The sequence below is a fragment of the Pezoporus occidentalis genome, unplaced genomic scaffold (genome assembly GCF_034315485.1).
Source record: "Pezoporus occidentalis ecotype Australia unplaced genomic scaffold, CSIRO_AGI_Poc_V1 ctg41, whole genome shotgun sequence".
NCBI lineage: Eukaryota > Metazoa > Chordata > Aves > Psittaciformes > Psittacidae > Pezoporus > Pezoporus occidentalis.
Window position 1 is genome coordinate 1,482,748 of NW_026915736.1, and position 18,043 is coordinate 1,500,790.

At 40.8% G+C, this 18,043-nt stretch overlaps 1 protein-coding gene across 4 annotated transcripts; it reads right to left on the reverse strand.

Moving 5' to 3' along the window:
- Positions 1-272: 272 nt before the first annotated feature.
- On the reverse strand, positions 273-15,559 carry NRBF2 (nuclear receptor binding factor 2). 4 transcript variants are annotated; one of them, XM_062633982.1, is made up of 4 exons: positions 15,336-15,559; positions 4,503-4,587; positions 2,947-2,987; positions 273-1,815 (listed from the first exon to the last, which is right to left on the reverse strand). In XM_062633982.1, the coding sequence occupies exons 1-4, from the start codon at positions 15,387-15,389 to the stop codon at positions 1,099-1,101; spliced, it is 897 nt and encodes a 298-aa protein (XP_062489966.1). In that variant the 5' UTR covers positions 15,390-15,559; the 3' UTR covers positions 273-1,098. The 4 variants fall into 4 exon arrangements, with proteins under 4 accessions (XP_062489966.1, XP_062489970.1, XP_062489969.1 ...); XM_062633986.1 differs by lacking the exon at positions 15,336-15,559 and adding an exon at positions 14,879-15,173; XM_062633985.1 differs by lacking the exon at positions 2,947-2,987 and having other exon boundaries at positions 15,336-15,388.
- Positions 15,560-18,043: the final 2,484 nt, after the last annotated feature.

Consider the following 18,043-nt stretch of genomic DNA (forward strand, 5'->3'; position numbering starts at 1 on the left):
TCTCGTGGCACCATTCATTCAGCTCCAGGGAGCCTGTCTCCCAGCAAAACCAAGTGCTGCTTCCTCCACTTCAGCTCTCTGTAGGTGTTAGAAGCCAGGCATTGGCCAAGCCATGTCATATATAGGCAAGGCCCTCTGAATTCATCCCAGCATTCCTGAATTTGCTGGATGATGAACACAGAAGTTCAGCAGTAGGTGTGTACTAACACTGTTAGTGTAAAATCTTAATTTGTTACTTATACTTTGCAACACTTGTAGAGATTTAACACACATTTAGTGTCAAAACACCTTGGTTTTTATTTTCATATCCTTTTTGAATCAGGTTAAGCTGTAAACAATTTTTTTTTCAATCAAATACTGCCAGCTAGACTTACTTCCATTCATGCATCGCTGAAAACAAAAAGGGCATTTTTCCTTAAGTATGTTTTTCTTTTTTTAAACAATGTCACTTTATACAGAAACCAATACCTAGATTCAATGCACCCTGATTAGTTATGTAAACAGATAACCCCCAAAAAAACTCGTCAACAGAACTAATAAGTTGGTTCCTTCATAGAATGGAAATTAACATCTCTCCTGACTTCAGGTTAACATGGTCAGGAGTATAGAGTGTGGCACATAAATCCATCTAGGAGGTGTATAAATTGCACGGTACTTGAATTAGCAAAGTTATGCATAACGAAATGCACAGTTTAAATTCATGCTAGAAAGCATTTTTTCAATATGTGGCAGCCGACCGGCAACCGTAACAGTTAGGTTCTGCACCATCATTTATGGCATTATAGATAACTATTACATATAGCATACTTTAAAACCCTGAAGGATTTTGTTACTTGAAACATTCTCCAGGCAGTCATTTGGTTTGAAACAATGGGAGAAAGACTAAAGATCTTGCCACCTTATACCGATTATGGTACCTTTGACTTTTATGAAGTAGATCAGATATAATGTGTATTTCACAGTAACAAAGTTGCTTTAATGCCTTTTCTCCAACAGCAGGATTGTGTTAGATGTTTCTGCCCTCACATATCACAACTGTCCTGGTGGTTTTCCCTTTTCTTAAGTTTGAGTAAGTACATTGAGTATTTTTCCTGGTTTTTAACTATTCATCAGTCCTTTCAGTATATCTTCGGAGAGTTCCAGCAAAGGGAGTTCAGGGGATGGGATGTCCAGGGGGGGAAGGTTGGGTATTGGAATGTCCTTTGCCTTCCCAGCAGTTGTGGCAAACTTTTGCCAAGTTGCAGCTGAAGAAGTAGTTTCTGAGTGCTGCTGCAGACCCCACAACTCTGACTTCTCAACAAAGTCAGCATCTACATCCAGCTCCTTGTCTACCGGAGATTTTTGGAGTCTCGCTCTTTCTGCTTTTAAATGCTTATTCTCTCTCCTTAATCTCTCATTTTCAGCTACAAGAAATTCTATGTGCCGCTTCAAATCTGCAATTTTGGTTGCCTGCTCTTCTATTATTGTTTTGTCGTCTTTTGGAGCTTTGCTCCCAATACATGCTTCCACCGGCTCCTTTCTTTTCTGAAGCAGAAACAAGAGTGTATCCGGGTCCCTGTCAAAGACACCCTGAATATCATGTGGATGTTTCTCTGTGGAAGGACTGTATTTCTGAGTAACAGGAACCAGTACATTTTGATCATCAGAGTCTTCAGCAGATGGCTTATAAGAAGCCTGAAGGTGTGCAGCTATTTCCTTGTCAGCATTCTGCTGGGCTTTCAGCTTTTCCTCCCTCTTTGCCCTTTTCCACCTCTCCTGGATGAGCAGTAACTGTTTCATGTGACTATCCCTTTGTAATTCCAGTGACAGCTGAGCCTGAGTAAGAACAAGATTAAACAATTTAATTGGTGAACCCTAATGCCACCCAAACATTCACACACATAAAGTTACACACATGTAAATATTTACATAAACAGCATCACAGCATGCCCAAGGGAGGGGAGGAGCTTTTGTTTTTTCAGATATTAAATCCAACTAGAAGTGCTTGCTGCTTGTACTATGCAACAGATTCAGATGTGTCACACGAATTTAGAGGAACTACTGGAATTGTGAAGGAGTTAACATACGGTCTTTTGTTTGCTTGGGTTTTGTTTTTAAGTCACTGACCAGGCTACATTATCTCTGAGAGAAGGTACTAGTTGTTTAATTGACCTATGACCAACACCAGGAAAGGAGTCACTTGGCATGCACAGCCATGCTTTAATTAAATAATACAAAGTATGTGTATGCTTCTGTGAGGGTATCTGTGTAGACATTAATAACACCCAACACTAAGCAGAAAAGTGCTCCAAGGCCAGATACGGTCCCAAATGATTCAGCCATAGTTAATGAAGGGGGTGGCATGGTGGTTAGTAACTCACAAGAACCACCTGGGTAAGAGGCTTCCATTTTTCTACAATAATGACCTTTTGGATGAAAGACAGGTGTCTGATCTTCAAGGGTCATTTGCTTTGATAATACTGGCTAAACTAAAAGCCTGCTGCTAAGAAAGTACGAAGCAGACTGCTGAATTTACAGACAGATTTGTGTAATCAATAACGAAAGGTGCAGGGCTGTTGTTCTGGAGGTCCCCAAGTCAGGATGAATAAATCCAAAATTACAGACTGTAGCTGAGATGCTCAGCTTTGTGCCTCAGCAGAACAGCCTAAGTACCTCACAGCAAAAGTTAAATATGGAATTAGTTTTATCACCCACTTGAGGATGCCTTGCAAACTAGAAACCATTGTAGGAGAACCTGTGGATGGGTTAGTAGTTCTCTCGTCCCTGCTCCACATAAACTTGGAAAAACTCTCAAGGAAGGCTAGCATCACTGTACTTCCAAAACTCTTGGTGCAGCTGACACAAGTTCAGGCAGCTATGCAGAGGCTAATGCCCAAGAGGGTTATAACACACAGGCATACAACAGAGCTATGGCAAATTCTGGCATCTGCTGTATTTTGGTCTCACCTGCTCTGACTGGGTCAGCTTCATAGCATCTGTAAGGTATGCTGCAGAAGAAAAAATTGATAAACACTTAGGAGAGGGTTACAAAACCTGAACATTTCTATAAAAGCTAAGAAAAGGCCTCAGACCTTCAGTACTCTGAATCCCCACATAAAAGCAGCAGTCCAGAGGCAAAGTATTTACCAAGTTACAGTGGCTGGAAACACCTGATGTTTTTCAAAAGTCTGAAAAAATTACTGTAAGATCATTTAACAAGCACCACACCCTTCCCATGGCATCCTGTTAGCTCAGGTTGTTTCAGTTTGTTTTTCAGGGAAGGACAGCAGCCCTTTCCAAAAAGTCACAGAACAACAACTTTCCCCTGAAGAGAAGAAACACAGCCAAGGACCAGACTTCAAACATACAACCATTTAAAGACAAAACGGGGTAAGTAAAATCCTCTCGCCCATGGCAAGCCAGTATTACGAAGTCATGCCTTTTGACAAAGAGGTATATAGTCTGTAGCTCTCCACTTTTCATCAACTTCCTCTCCAAACCAGAAAATGCGCTGGCTTAAAGTCAGAGCAGCACTTACCTTGCTAGTGCTGAAAATGGCAAAGTATAAGGAATTCTTAACCAAATACAGAAGGATGTAAAATAGTGGCACAGAGTCATCAGATAAAGAAAAGCAAGAAATATTCAACACATTTCTGGGTTTTGCCTTGGTATATGGAGTGAAGGAAACAAGAGAAGGCTGCATATTAGAATGTAAGTGCTATCCCTCATTGCTCTGACTATTCATAAATACTAAAGAAACTATCAGTTTCTCATTTTATGGCTTTTTCTAGTATTTATGAATGCAAAGTGAGAACACCTGGTATCTAGGTTACGATGTTCAGAGCAGCCATTTATTTTGTCTCCACACAAGCGCTGTCACTGGAAATGTCCTACTTGTTGCACCAATTAAGACCTCTTCTTTATTCTTCTGCCAAGCAGTAGTTGCACTGTCATACAGCTGACAGACTCCAACACAAATAATTAAGCATGACTAGTTAAATGGACAGGTAAATGCACGAAGTCTCACTTAGGAGAGGCTGTCAATCACAGTGCCAAGGCCTGCAACGTAATTTGCTGTTTTGTTCCAGTTCTGGGAAAGCTGAGCTCATCACCTCTTCTTAGCTGTCTTGATTCAGACATTAGGAAAGGGAAGTAAGTACTCTGCAAGCAAACATTTGTCTAAGTATTTCCTTTATCAACTGCTATGAAAGCAGTGAAGAAAATACAGACTGTAAAGCGAAGCTGGCTTACACCAGGTTCCCAACTGCATGTTGGCTTCATCGTCGGTCAAGAACTGCCTTCACAGTTTTTTAACCACACCAATCAAAACAACTTTGGAAACATGTGACTTTAGCCATTCATATTAGGAAAAATGTTTCCAAAAGGGTGCTTGATCTGGACTAAAAAACAAATTAACATTTTCAGAATAAAAATTCTGCAAGTAATTAGATCATTTACTTTCATGAAGCATGCAAATATAGAAACTGGTTTTAAGATATGGCATGTAAGAAATTCCTACTCACCAGCAGCTTTTTTGTGACACGAAATTGCTTCTTCATATTTCCCTGCTGCTAACAAACGGTCTGCTTTTCTGCTCTGCTGGTGAGCCTTAAAATAAAAAGAGCATTACGCCAATGAGTTACTTGACAAATAGTTATACACGTTTTAAAAAATAATCAGTACATCTAAGAAACCTGTACTGATTCCATTTCTCAGGCTTTTAGGCTCAGATCTCCCACTCCCTTCCAAGCTTTATAATTTGATTTCTTTTTTAATACTACCTTACAAAAATCTGTACTGCACAGGTAACAACTGAAGTTTGTTAATGCAGCAAAGATGGTCTGTACACAACAAAATCCTTTCTAAGCTGTTCCTCAGCAAGCACATGTTGTTCTTTGTAGGCAGGCATTTACCGTAGTCATGTAAAAAGACCAGTGAGCCACAAGACGTTATGAGAAGCTGTAAGTATTTAGAACCAATTTATTTGTCAGAATGAGATATATTTGACATATGTTACAGCTTACAGATGGTTTGACATTTTCTGCTGCCCTGTGCCCAAGAGGCTCTACCTGCTGGGTAAAGAAACTGTAGAAGATCTTTGTTTTTTTTTTTGTTTGCAGCTTACACCATTTAACGGAAGCAGCACAGCTACACTTAAAGATATCAAAGTCATGCTGTTGCGGTACAACAGTTAAGTCTATACTTACATTTGTAAACCACTATGGAGGCTAAGGATGCTGCTGAAAGCAAACGACTGATACAAGTATTTGCATATGTTCAGTGAGAAACAACACTGCTTAACCTGCACTGCAACATTCATGAAAGCGAGTGTTTTTGTCATTACGAAAATACATGAATTTTACGGTACTTCCTCCAACACAAGCTGTGTAATACAAAAGGCTACAATCGCTAACTGGCAAGACTGTCAGTAACAGAGAGTATTCATGAGTGTTTTACTACATATTCACTTTGAAGTAAACAGACATCAGGTACCGGGCACTGACTCTGTGAAACAACACAAGACACTTCTGAATCTGAAGGAAAAGCTTGCCTGTTCCTTTAAAATTACTGTTTCCCAAGAAAGCCTTTACCAAATCCGTACTGACAGAACCTGTAGGAGAAACAGAGCTGAAAGCCTGAAACCTGCCTCTGTAATTTTGTCTCTGACCCATACATATTCTGTTCCCCCTCTTCACCCAAAAACATATCCGACTTCAGATGTTTGGTGAATATAAGTCACCGATTCACGTTATACATGTTCTAGGATCAACATAAAAACAAGCACATTTGTCCATATCCAAAGATGCCAGAACAACTGTTCTTAAGCAATCTCTAGCAGTTATATCATTGCATTTAGACCCTTGGCTTTTCTAAAACTCACTTCATATGCTAATATGAAGTGTTATTAAAAATACCCCATGACTCCTTGATTCTTCACAACAAATAGTCTGGTTATATTCTTCTTTACCTCAGAGCACTGTCAGCATTCCCTGCTGCTTCTGCTCTGAGTCTTAATAACCTCAGAAGAGGAAGTGTTTTTCTATTGGAAAACCATCTATTTTATGGCATTTTTCTATGGACTCCTACTACTGACATATGCCAGAAAGATAAACTTCTTTCCCATGGGAATGAACTAACAGTATCAGCTCATATAGAGCCATCTCCTTGGTTATTCCTGGCAGCTCATCCAGTTACAAATTAGTTATGTCATAGACATAAAAACACCTGAGCTAGCTCCTTGCAAAACAATTTTTCAGTAAATTAGTACTGATACAGCTACTTCTGCTAACTGCATGGGCAGGTCTAAAAAACGAGAGAGGAGGAAACAGGGTAGCTAGAAACAGAAGAGCTAATGAAGCAAGTCAACAAGCCAGGGGCCTGGTTCCATTTATTAGTTTCTGCATAGAAGAATTTGAATCCGATTGTTTTCAAAGGTTATTTTCATATGTTGTAAACTCCTGGAGCATGATCTTACTCAAATAACTTAAGCACATGCAGAACATTTGAAGATAGTTGCTACTTGACTGAGCAATTAAATTATTTCCATTCTCAGTTAACTCCCAGTGAAGCCGAAGGGAGTCTGAAGACGTTGGGTTAGACTGAATAAAGTTACAAAAACAACAGTCCAGAGTTGCTAATAAAACAGAAAGCTAGGATCCGCTGTTTACAGGATCAAAATGCCTTTCTTGCTGTTACATCAAAATATATAGATGTCAGGCCATCTTATTCTGATCCAGAGCGACAGACCTCCTCAGTGGAAACAACAGTGAACCACAGCTGAGAAAAATCAAGTTTCAGGACAGCCGGTCTGAGAGAGCAGCTTGTGAGAAAGGTGTTTCGCACTCAGTCATGGGAGAGGAATTCCTCAGTTTGTATATCTTCCTGCCAGCTTGACAAGGAAATATTTGCTCATTTATTCTACCCTGCCAAGTGTTTGTTCCAATTAGTTAATTGTGCAGGGACCACAGAATTTCTGCAATTTTCATGGTAGATTATTCATCACCAGCATTTTGAAGAAATTAGTGGTACTGTTTCCTAGCAGCAAGTGATGAAGCTGCAACAGAAGTACTTGGGTGCTTAACAGCCATGTATCATGGATAGGCTTCTACATCTTGTCTAGTTTGCTGGTTTACTCTTAGTGCTCAGTTACACTTAGCAACACAGCATCCAACCATTGTTAGTAAATCTATTTTGAACTCAGAGTGGCCTGCATCACATAATAAAACTGGCAATGGAAGAATTGGTCCTATATCATAAAGTGTAAAAATGGCTGTCAAGTTTATCCCTGGTCTGATGTCATGCTAGAGGAAGGTGTTTACACCAACAATTTTGGAGCTGCTATGCTAGTTCCCAACAGATTCAATTAGGGCTGCTTTGACTTTGGTCCTGCTGCTGTGATGATGACAGAAACAGCTGCTGCATAACTACAGTGGGTTTATATATCTGATTTCTCTTCGCTCTTCCAGTTGCAGTGCTGAAAATAAATGTAGGATGTGGTGTAGGAATAATTATAATTTATTAACAAGCTATGGAATTGAAGGGGGGAAGCAGGTCGACAATTACTTCCAGATGTCCCTCCCAGTCCGGATGAGCAGGAATTCCCAGTAGGCAAAGGGACAGGTATAATAATTTGACTCTAGTAAGAGGAAGCAGATGTGAGTGACGCATGACCAAGCTAAAAAGCTTCCCTAGCTTGCTCCAATGTATTTGGTTCATAAGGAATTTGTGCATGCCTTATTTGAACCACTCTGGATCAACTACAGAAAACAGGAAAGCTAGAGAGCTTTCCCCAAACTTTCCAGCTGTAGCTGAGATGTTAAAGGATGACACCTGCATCTTTAAGTTTGTACCTCCATTACAGATAAGTGCTCCTGTTTGTTTTTTCCACCTAACTAGTACAAATCATTGCCTGTGTAATCTCTGAGCAACAGAATCAAGCTATCCTCTAAAACAGCAAAGCAGGTCTCCTCTTTCCCTGGAGCTTTCTTTAGCAGCCCAAAACTTAACACTCAACTTTTTCTTTTTCCAATATAAACTAGACAATGATATTGCTGCAAGCCATGAGAAATTAAGCTGTAAGGCCTACTTACCAGATCTCTTACCATCCCCTCAAACTCAATAATAAAAATGCTAGTTTTTTTTTTCTTTTCTAGAGGTAGTGTGCCATTACAACTTAAAGGATCCTATCTTAGGTTGGGGAATGAAAAAAAAAAAAGCAGCTGCTGCTTTTCCCCTGTGATTCCAGTTGTTAGCTACTATACAAAGGGGAGCAACAGGAAAAACCACACTCAATCCTACAATATTTTCAAAAGGTAAATGTAGTACTAATTTTCAAATAGGGTACACGTACTACCCTTTTTTTAAGACGAATAATTTGCAACAGTCCTCCTGTAGCTGAGCCAGACAATCTTGTGTATGTTCTGTTTTAGTTTGTTCTCATAATGGGAACAGCTCTTCACTGGACAAAGCCTTGCACAAGATGTTAAGCTTACATCCTTCTTGTTCACTGCAAGAGACTCGCTAGGAAGTGACATATTTTAATATGATTATGAAGCACAGATTACAATGCCTTACTAAAAAAGTTACAAATGAAGGCAGGAAAATCCAGCTGCTACATGATAGAGCCTGACAAAAGCTAACTGCAGAGAAGTTCTGCCTACTAGAACAGTTTGTAAATGTTTTAAATGAAACTACTGTTTGCTGCTAACATCTATTTTATGCTATGGACTGTGTATACCAGTTAACCTTCTCAGAAAGGATCAATACCTATGCTCTGCTAATGCTGAAAGCAAAGATTAAGGTATTTTTTTGACTGATGAGGGATTTATCTGGGGATTTATTTCCTTAAGGTTACAGGGCTGTTTTCCTAAGAATGTATTTTGAAGAAAGAAAGAGTGAGAAAGTGCACAGTGCATTGGTTCCATAGTGTACAAAAGAGTTGTAAGTATATTCCTCACAGATATTTACAGCAACAGGCCACAAAAGGTAGGATAAGGTGGTGGACCATTGTTCCCCCCACCCCACAACCACTCTGTCACTGCTATAGTTACAGAAAACTTTTCTAAACCCATTCTTAGTAGGAAATAATGAGCTTAGAAAGGTTTGCATGCATGTCTACATATGTATTGAAAAATTGGATTAGGAGAGAATACAACTGATAAACTTGGCCATAATTTTTTAAATCAGTGCAATAACGATGAATAAAACTCTGGGTGACTATGGAAAACAGTGTCTTTACAGGCAGCTACAGTAAAAGCATAAATAATAAAGAGTTGTACTGTTTCTTATGCTAAATAATAGGAATATATTTGCCACTAAGCCTAAAGAAATGGTAATGTACAATTTTATCAACAGAAGCAAGCCCCCTTAAAAATACTCTCTGTATTCTGCAGAGAAAGAGTTGACTGAAGGAGAAACAAAAAATGATAGAACCTGTTGTGGCTGCTCAACCAAGATCACTAGCCACATGTTAGCTCAATTTTTTGTCTTTGAAAGCCTGACAGAATTATGACTCGACTGTAAATTACAGGTTAGTGTGACTATAAAGCTAAAACAAGTATGTGAAACTCTCACAAGAATGTATTCTCAGTATTAACAGATTCCTCACTCACTTTGTATTGAACTGTAGAGATGCTGAAGTTCAACTCTCTTGTAAGCAATAGTAACAGAATTTAAATATATGGGCAGACAAGCAACCAGTTGTTTGGCCAGCCAGTATTAATTCACTGACTAGCTCTGACTATGCATGTGTTCCTAACCTACTCCAAATTTAAGATAAAATGGTTAGTCTGAGTTCTTTACCATGCAAATGCAATTAAGAGATCTGATATGAAACCAACTCGCATTCACCCTGCTCAGGTTAGGTGGAGTCTTCAAAACCTTATACAGGCATAGCTGCAGCTCTTTCCCTGATCACCTGCAACTTCTTTAAGGTGTGGTATCCTTTTACCTATTGCATAGTCAAATCAACCTCATTCTCTTCCTTTTCATCCACTTAATATAATAAAAACACCAAATACTTCAACTTGCTTGCTAGAGCCATTTTGTATATCTATAGTTCTCAGCTGCTTTGGTAATGCTTTTCTTGTCCCCATATAGAGTGCTGTGGCTGGTACTACACAAGTCTTGCTAAATGGAAGTTATAAGCTAAATGAGAACAGTCCCACTGCCCTGATTGTTTTTGTTTACTATCTCAGCTCCTATATGTAGCCCTAAACCACATGGCTCAAGCTGTTCCAGCAACCGAGTTACACCTCAGTAGGGACAATTGAATCATCACATCAAATGGTCTAGTAAACAACCTATTCCAGGAGCAACAATTTCAAACAAGTGGGGCAGAAAGGCTTCAGTCAAGGTTTCAGCTGGGTCTTTAAATTGTTAGGCACGCTTACTCAGAGCTGAACTGCGTGGTCTGACGATATGCACATGATGCCAGTGTGACACAGCAGAAAGGCACTGCTGGTAGGTACCCAAACAGCACAGATACCAGCGAGGAGATAATGCTTCTGTCAACCACTCAGAGCTAGGCTAATTATGTTACTAATTGGGAGCTATTGCAAGCTGTTATATGTGCAACATGGAACAGTTTTGTGTTGTGCTTGGGTAGGAGTTATATGACTGAATACAACATTGTAAAGCTTTTCCAAAGAGGATATAACTGATCTGGCTGTTCAACTGAATATCTGACACATCACCTCAGCACCTCCAGTCACTTTACTCAGCAGGTATGCTGCTGCCTCTGTGAGTTCACAGCTTACATTTCCTTAGCTGAAATGAATGGTCCCATATAGCTCACGATGATGTTGTTACTGGGAAAACCAAGACAAGGCTTCCACTACTGTGGTAAAAACAGACTTTGTGTTAGGTATGTCTCTATAACCATACTTCCACTCTCACTACCTGCACTTTTGTTTTCTCTAGTTTGAGTTCAGAATTGAGTGCATCTTCCTCTCTTTTTTTTTTCCATTTTATTTTGGAAAAACACGTAGAACAGCTTTCAGGTTAAGCTTTATTAAAAAAAAAAAAAAACAAAAAACCAAAAACCTCTAAGAAAACAAACTGGATTCAGTGGATGTTTCTGTAGATTAACATAATATTCCTAGTTTTGAATCAACATAACAGAGGTGCAGGCTGACATTAAGTCTTAAACACACTGGCCCATGTATTAAATCCTTTGGTGTCTAGTAAACTCACATAGATTCTATTATCTCTTCCTCCTCTCCCATATTACATATTTATTCTGCTTGTTATCTTGTCCTCATGTGGATGTAGCATTCACCTAACTTTTAAACTCTTTCATAAAACAGATCACTGATCGGCTGGCACTGGAATGGCTGCTACCAATGTTTTAAGAGTATTAATTTTAAAAGCTTCTGCTATATGAGATTCTTGCAATATACATTTTGTTGTGTTATTCTCACTCCAGCCAGTGGGCTGTGCTTTCTGTTTTTCACCAAAACAGCTCTTCAAGCTCTTTCCCTTACAGTTCAAGAACCTCGTAGGCAATATATATTCACCAGATTTTGGACTGCATTTTATTATAAACCATATAAAGTGCTATTACTTTATAGGAAGAATAAAACATAGAGGTGGTACAACTCCTTAGTAAATACTGAGGTATTAAAGCAAAATCTGCAGAGTTACAAAGTCCTGCTTATCAGACTCTGTTCATCAAGCCTGTTTCCTTTCTAGTTTCTTCTTGAGATTGATACCATTTGCCTCATATTTTTACTGTGTTACTTTCAAAATTCTGATGGTCAGCAGTGTACTATTGTGCTTCTTAACTTACCTTTTGCTCCTATAACTAAGACTTAGGAAATTTACCTCCATGTTTTTGCAGAATAAATTTTAATCTGTTAACATGTTGAGATATTGCAGTTTATGGCACTGGACTGTGTGAAACAATTGTGCATCTGGACTAGATATCCACTATATGGTTGCTGCAGGTGAAGGGACTGTACTTAGTCCAATCCTGTTTTAAATTCCACAGCACAACCTAAATATTTTTATTTGTAAGGTTGAAGAACTGGTTTCCTTATTAGTAAAAGCATAAGGATCAGGGCCTTAAACCATTCCTTCAGGATTAGATGATGTTTCTCATCTGCAAAGCATATAGTACCCCAAAGGAGGAGAAGGAAAGAAGAAAAAGGGCAAAGGGAAGAGACAAAATAAATGTTAAGGTATCAGAGCTGCCCCAAAACACTTTCCCATGGCTCTAACAACTCAGCCCATGGCAACAGATTTTGGAAAAGTTGTTTCAATTTATTCCTAAATGAAGTATCACTGGTTCAGTAGAAAAATCAAATCGGCATCTAGTACTATAGCATAAGTCCTAGAAAGGTTAAAAGGAAAGATGGGTTAAGACTCAGCATGATTATAATAACTTAAAAGGGAAAAAAAAACCCCACAAAACAAAATGAAACAAACCCCCAAAACCCCACAAACAAAACAAACAAAAAAAAAAAAGAAACCAAACAAAAAAAAACCAACACAAACTGAAGCCTAAATTCTAAAAAGATAGATCTGTTCTCATTGAAGTTATTAGACCTGAAGCTTAATGACTTAAATTTCCAGTAAACAAAATCCACTGTAGTTATAGATTATTATTATTTTTAAAGAGATCTGGAAAGCAAATCAGTATTTGTCTAGTGCTATCTACATATGTAAATCAGTAAGCTTAAGAAAAAAAAAAAAAAATCATAGTTTAAGGCACTAACTAAGGCCCAGATGCACAAAGATAAAATATTATTTTGCTGGAAACATACCTTTCAGAACATAGAAAAAGAATGCAATTGAAATCAACAGAATACAACAAGGTACAGCTGCCACCTGTAATTAGGAAGGCTAAGCAAATAGTCAAATATATGAGAAACAACTGAAACTGAAAGCCATCAGTACAAGTCATTAAGTGCAGTTGGTGTGATACATGTTGACAGAGAAACAGAGACATCATGCTACTGCAAAACTGCTATGGAATTTTTTTTTGTGTGTCTTTTTGTCATATCAGCTTTCCAGAAATTTAGGACAGTATTTGTGCTTTCCGGTAATTAAGACTAGATGCCCAAATACACAACTAAAGAACAACTTTTACAGGACAAAGCAGCATCAAAGAACTGTAGCAAATCCTAATAAAACACCATAACTAAAAAAAAAAAAAAAAAAAAAATTCACAGACGTTAACAAGGCATGATATACTAAAGGAGGAAAATGTCTTGTACTTAAGTAACCGATAGCAGATAAATCAACCCAATGATTAGTGTACCCAAAACCACTTTGTAGTTTAGGGTTTTGGTTGGTTGTTTTTTTCCCCTCATCAGAATAATGGTTTGGCATTTTTGGAAAAAGGCTGTGCTCTTCCAATCCACAAGAACTACACTTAGGTCAAGAGAAAAGATTTACAGGAGAAGTACATGAAATGCATGACACTGGATAGTATTAAAAGCTTATATGAACGTTCTTATATTGGAGGTTGGCACCTTCCCTGAATGCTGCTGCAAGTCTCAAACTCGGCTGCAGAGAGGGGCTGTGAATAGGAGAGTTTTGTAAAACTCTAGTTGCTTTTGTTCATGTCCTTGTAAAAATGTAGGCATGTTCTAACTACAGTACTGTACCCATTCAAGCTCTTGTTCATGAAGAATTTTCATGGTTTTCACACAACCTGAAAAGACAGGTAATTTTTCTATACAAGATGATTCATGGCTATATTGTGCAGCAGTTTCAAGTTTTTGTATTTCAGGATACTCCTTAAAAGGCAGTAGGCACGTATGCACAGGCAACTCTGTAATTTTCTGTACCAATGTATTATAAAGCAACTTTTTTCCTGTATTATCCATTATGCAGAAGTGTCTTGATCTTATTGTAAGCCTGGTAGTAGACTGGTGTAGTAACTGTACACTCCTATGATGGTCAGAGGATCATCAACAAGGCTTCAGTCATAGTCTCGTCACTCCTATACTCCTTAGTAAGGGGTCTCGGGAGGAAGCATTACTAACTGGTGATAACTATACTGCCACAAAGTTGCTACTTTCAGCCACTGACTAAAGAATTCAGTTACCATTTTCTCCTTAGAAGCTAATGCACTAGATACACTTTTTAAAAGGGTTTTACAATACAGACATACCCAGAGTGGTTCTGCACTATCAGCTCAGATCCAAATAGACAATCTTTCTGCTACACTTTCAGGCCTAATTTCATGGGTGTTCTGCAATGTCAAATTTACAAGCCTTTCTGAAAGTGGAGAGTACAATCCAGAAATACCTGACTCTGTATGAAGCACGTAAAAATTTATCAGGGCTGGAGCACACAAGCTTTGATTAAAAGCTGACACAAGTCTCTGAGATTCGCATGACAATGGCTAATCACTTTCTGGATTGAGCTAATTCTTGGAAGCATGGCAGGTGTATTCCTGGTGTGCTGCTCCTGACTAACTGGACTGCTAGACCAAAACTAGTTTTTTAAGGGAATGCTCTGTGTGTCACCACATCTGAGGCACAGTCAAGATACAGCTTTAATAAAAGCCCTAAGGCAGCAGAGAATTAACTGTTCTTTATCCTAGATCTTCTTTATTTGACAGAAACCTACTAATTTAGGCTACTTTAAAATCTGTGAATATGCATTTTTCAGATATCTGTGTTTCAGTTGAAGTTCCTTAGAGATTTGGTTTAAGCAGAGTAATTGCAGCTTTAAGGCTTTAAAGCATTTCATCTTCTGAAATTAAGACGCATCTAGTCAGTAGTGGGCCCTGGGGGTCTCTAAATTTTTTTAAGCTCACATAGATATGGCCTGTGTCACCTAAACATTTCCTTCCAGAACTTCCCTTGTCTTTTGTGCTTGCAATTTGGCCCAGACTTAACACACGCTCCCCGCACCCCCTCCGATCCAAACATGCCGCTACACGCACCCTGCGCTGCCTCCTCTCCCGCGGTGCCCATGTTTTGCTGGGCACACAGCCGCCAGGCCCCAGCCGCGGGCCCCACAGGAGCGCCGTCCAGCCCTCTGCGGCCTGGCCGTCGCTTCTCCCCGCCTCTCAGCCACCGGACCGGGCTGCGGCGAGCCCAGCACATCCCCGAAACCGCCTCAAGTCCGGGACAGCCGCTCGTCCCCACTCGCCTTCGGGCAGGCCAGGGCCCGGTGCCGCTGTGGCAGGGCCTGGCACAAGCCCTGAACAGGTGCTGCGGGAAGTGGAGGGGGGCAGGGAGAGCCCTATTTACTGCTCAAGTCGAGCTTCTCCGCTCGGTTACCTAGCGGTGGGAGGTCAGGGGTGTAACCCACTGCCCGGCACGGCCACTGGCCTTCGGCCCGGGAGCGGCAACAGGACCGGCTGACAGGTAGCCCGACCCTCGCCCCCGCGCACTTACCAGGTTGAGGGGTCCCTCCATCACTTCCATGGACGGCGGGGGCTGCGGGCACATGGGCGCGGAGGCGGCCTACTCGCCGCTCCCGGTGCCGCCGGTGCCGCCGGCCCCCACCGCCCGGTCCGGCTACCGGCGCCGCTACTCCCGCGTCCCCGCCCCGGAGGGTTGTAAACACGGCAACAGCTTCCGCCCGGCCCGCACCGGGCGGCGACTCGCGAGACCCTTAGAGTCGCGCGAGATTAGGGCAGTGTTGCCAGGGCAACAGGCGCCACTCCTCGCCCCACCCCTCCAACGGCCGTCTGTCGGCAGGAGGGTGCGCGCCGGCCTCGGTGCTCCCGGTGCCCAGAGGGGTAGTAGGGTCTCGGTGTGAGGCGCCGGGTGAGTGGCCTCCTAAAGGCGGAGATGAAGAGCGCGCGGCCCGGCACAGCCGCAACCCGGACCAGGGTCCCGAGCCCGCCGCGCGCATCCGTGATTTCCCCCCCTTTTTTTCCTCCCCTTTTATTTATTGCTGCGCGAGGTGCAGGTCTTTGGCCTGTAGGTACGGGGAATTCTGTGAGGAAAAAAGCAGCCGGCACGGTCATGAGGCGTGTCGGTGGAAGTACCCATCACCGCAGGGCAGCCAGGCCAGTGCCGGTATCAGAGGTCAGGCAAGGCAGCCACAGACATTAGTGACAGCGAGGAGAGCCCTTCCATCGCAATGATGCGAAACCAACCGGGAGAGCTCAGTGCTGCCCTGGGGCGCGTTAATGACATCCGGACTGTTAACTTCAGCCCTGGGCATAAAGCTAGTCAGGAGGGTGGCCAGCTCAGCTCTCTCCATGAGGTGGAGAAGAAACAGCTATTGCCCTTCGTGGCTCTTCACTGCAGGAACTGTGCACAGTATATGAAAACAGGTAACAATGACAGTGATACCAAAATCACCATGTATGTGCTAACAATATGGCAGTATTAATTATTCAAAATAAACTTTCTTGAGAAAGATCAGCCAAGAAGGGCTAACTTCCTGAGTGTCGTGATCATTCTCATCCATATGACAGTGCGTCTTATAAAGACTATAGAAAAGAAAACAGCCATAAAGGGGTTGTGTAGAACTTTCTTAGGTGGAACTAAGGTTGGCATTAGTTCATAGGAGCATGGCAGCTATGGGCTGAAAGGGAAACAAAGGCAACTAAAAAAAAAGAAGAGAGAAGAGGATGGGGGGGGGGGGGGAAGATGAGGCACCTAGAAAGCAAGAAATAAAAAAGCTAGCTAGCAACAAGTAAACAAACTCCAGGATTCCTTTTGTACCCTTTGTAGATTTGATCCTCAGACATGAGTGGCGTCTGTGGGTCTCTGAGGGAGTCTGTGTGGCCTGACTTGCTGTAGCTCTTGGCTATCCCTGTGCTATGGGGACTAGCTTTGCAACACAGGAGTGCTGGGGGGAGTTTTCTTTCCAACATATGTGGTTAGACAAGATAATCTCTTCAGGCAAGGAGCTTCCAAAAGACACTATGCTAGTTCCTGTTTTCATTTGCAAGAATTTATCTATCAGTTGGTTTAATTATGTATTGCTATGTCAGATCCTATATAGTCCAGAGAAGTTTTGATCTAGAGCCTGCTCATTGAATAGTAGATAGATGAAGATGTCATTGAAGGTATAGGTCAACCAGGGTGAAGAAGAAAGGCTACTTGGTGCTTCTCTGTCAGTACTTACACTCAGACATATGATAATATTTAATTGTTTTGCTGAACCACACCATTGTGTTTTCCTTCATTTTAGTTAATGGACACACACTTGTGAAGAGATAATATTTATCTGCCATCTGTAGTAGTACAGCTCCCATCTTGACCATCCCACTCGGTCACTGTTCCTCTTCATAACAAGTCCTTCTCTAACCTTTAGCCCTGTGCTGCCTGGCCTTTTTCTCTCTTTATGGTAATGCTACAATAGCAGAAAGTCTGGCAAAGGTATTTACATCTGAGCACAAAACTTGGTTGTTCAATGTTTAATGAAGTTATACTGAGTTAATGTGTCACTATGTACTGACTCCCTTGCATCTGTACATGAGATCTTACACACTTAGCTCATTGATTATCCTTTTTCATACTGCATTAACCACCAGCAAATTTTGGTGATCTTACTAAGTATTATGCTAGATATTACATTATGCTGGGAGTTAAATTGCACAATGTCATGCTGTTATTTCTTGCCACTTTACTAAACTTTTTTCATCTTTGGTGACTGAACTGCATAATCTTCATTTATTTAAACTGTATTGCTGATCCGTTCGCATCCAATTTTTAATTTTGCATTAAATATTTGACTTTTGACACATAGCTGCATAGCTGACTTGCTATGTGCTCATCAGTTCTCCATAAATCATACCAATTTGCTAAAAGAGACCATTAGGTCAAACATTTTTGTAGAAATAAGACAAACTAGTTCTAAGAAATGTTTTCCATTACTCCTGGAAAGAGTATTTAGGCTCAGGAAAGGTAATTTAATTTATTGGTTTATAAGAGGGACTTTAATATTTTTTTTCGAGACACATTATGTTTAGCAAAAAAGGGAGTATGATTCTGGGCCAATTTACCACATGTGGATTGGGAGCTAAACAAGTGAGGAATATTGTATCAACAGAAAACAGGCTTTAGGATCCATGTTGCTGAGTCAAGCCAATGTGTTACAGGGTGCCTGTTGTTCGTGTGACCAGCAGCGGTCATTACTGTCC

Excerpts from the sequence above, each read along its gene's own strand:
- NRBF2 (XM_062633982.1), bottom strand. The coding sequence starts at position 15,389 with ATGTGCCCGCAGCCCCCGCCGTCCATGGAAGTGATGGAGGGACCCCTC. Across the intron at positions 2,988-4,502 it reads GTGTCACAAAAAAGCTGCTG|CATACCTTACAGATGCTATG; the intron begins GTGAGTAGGAAT and ends TTTCTTCTGCAG. Across the intron at positions 1,816-2,946 it reads AGCTGACCCAGTCAGAGCAG|GCTCAGCTGTCACTGGAATT; the intron begins GTGAGACCAAAA and ends GTTCTTACTCAG.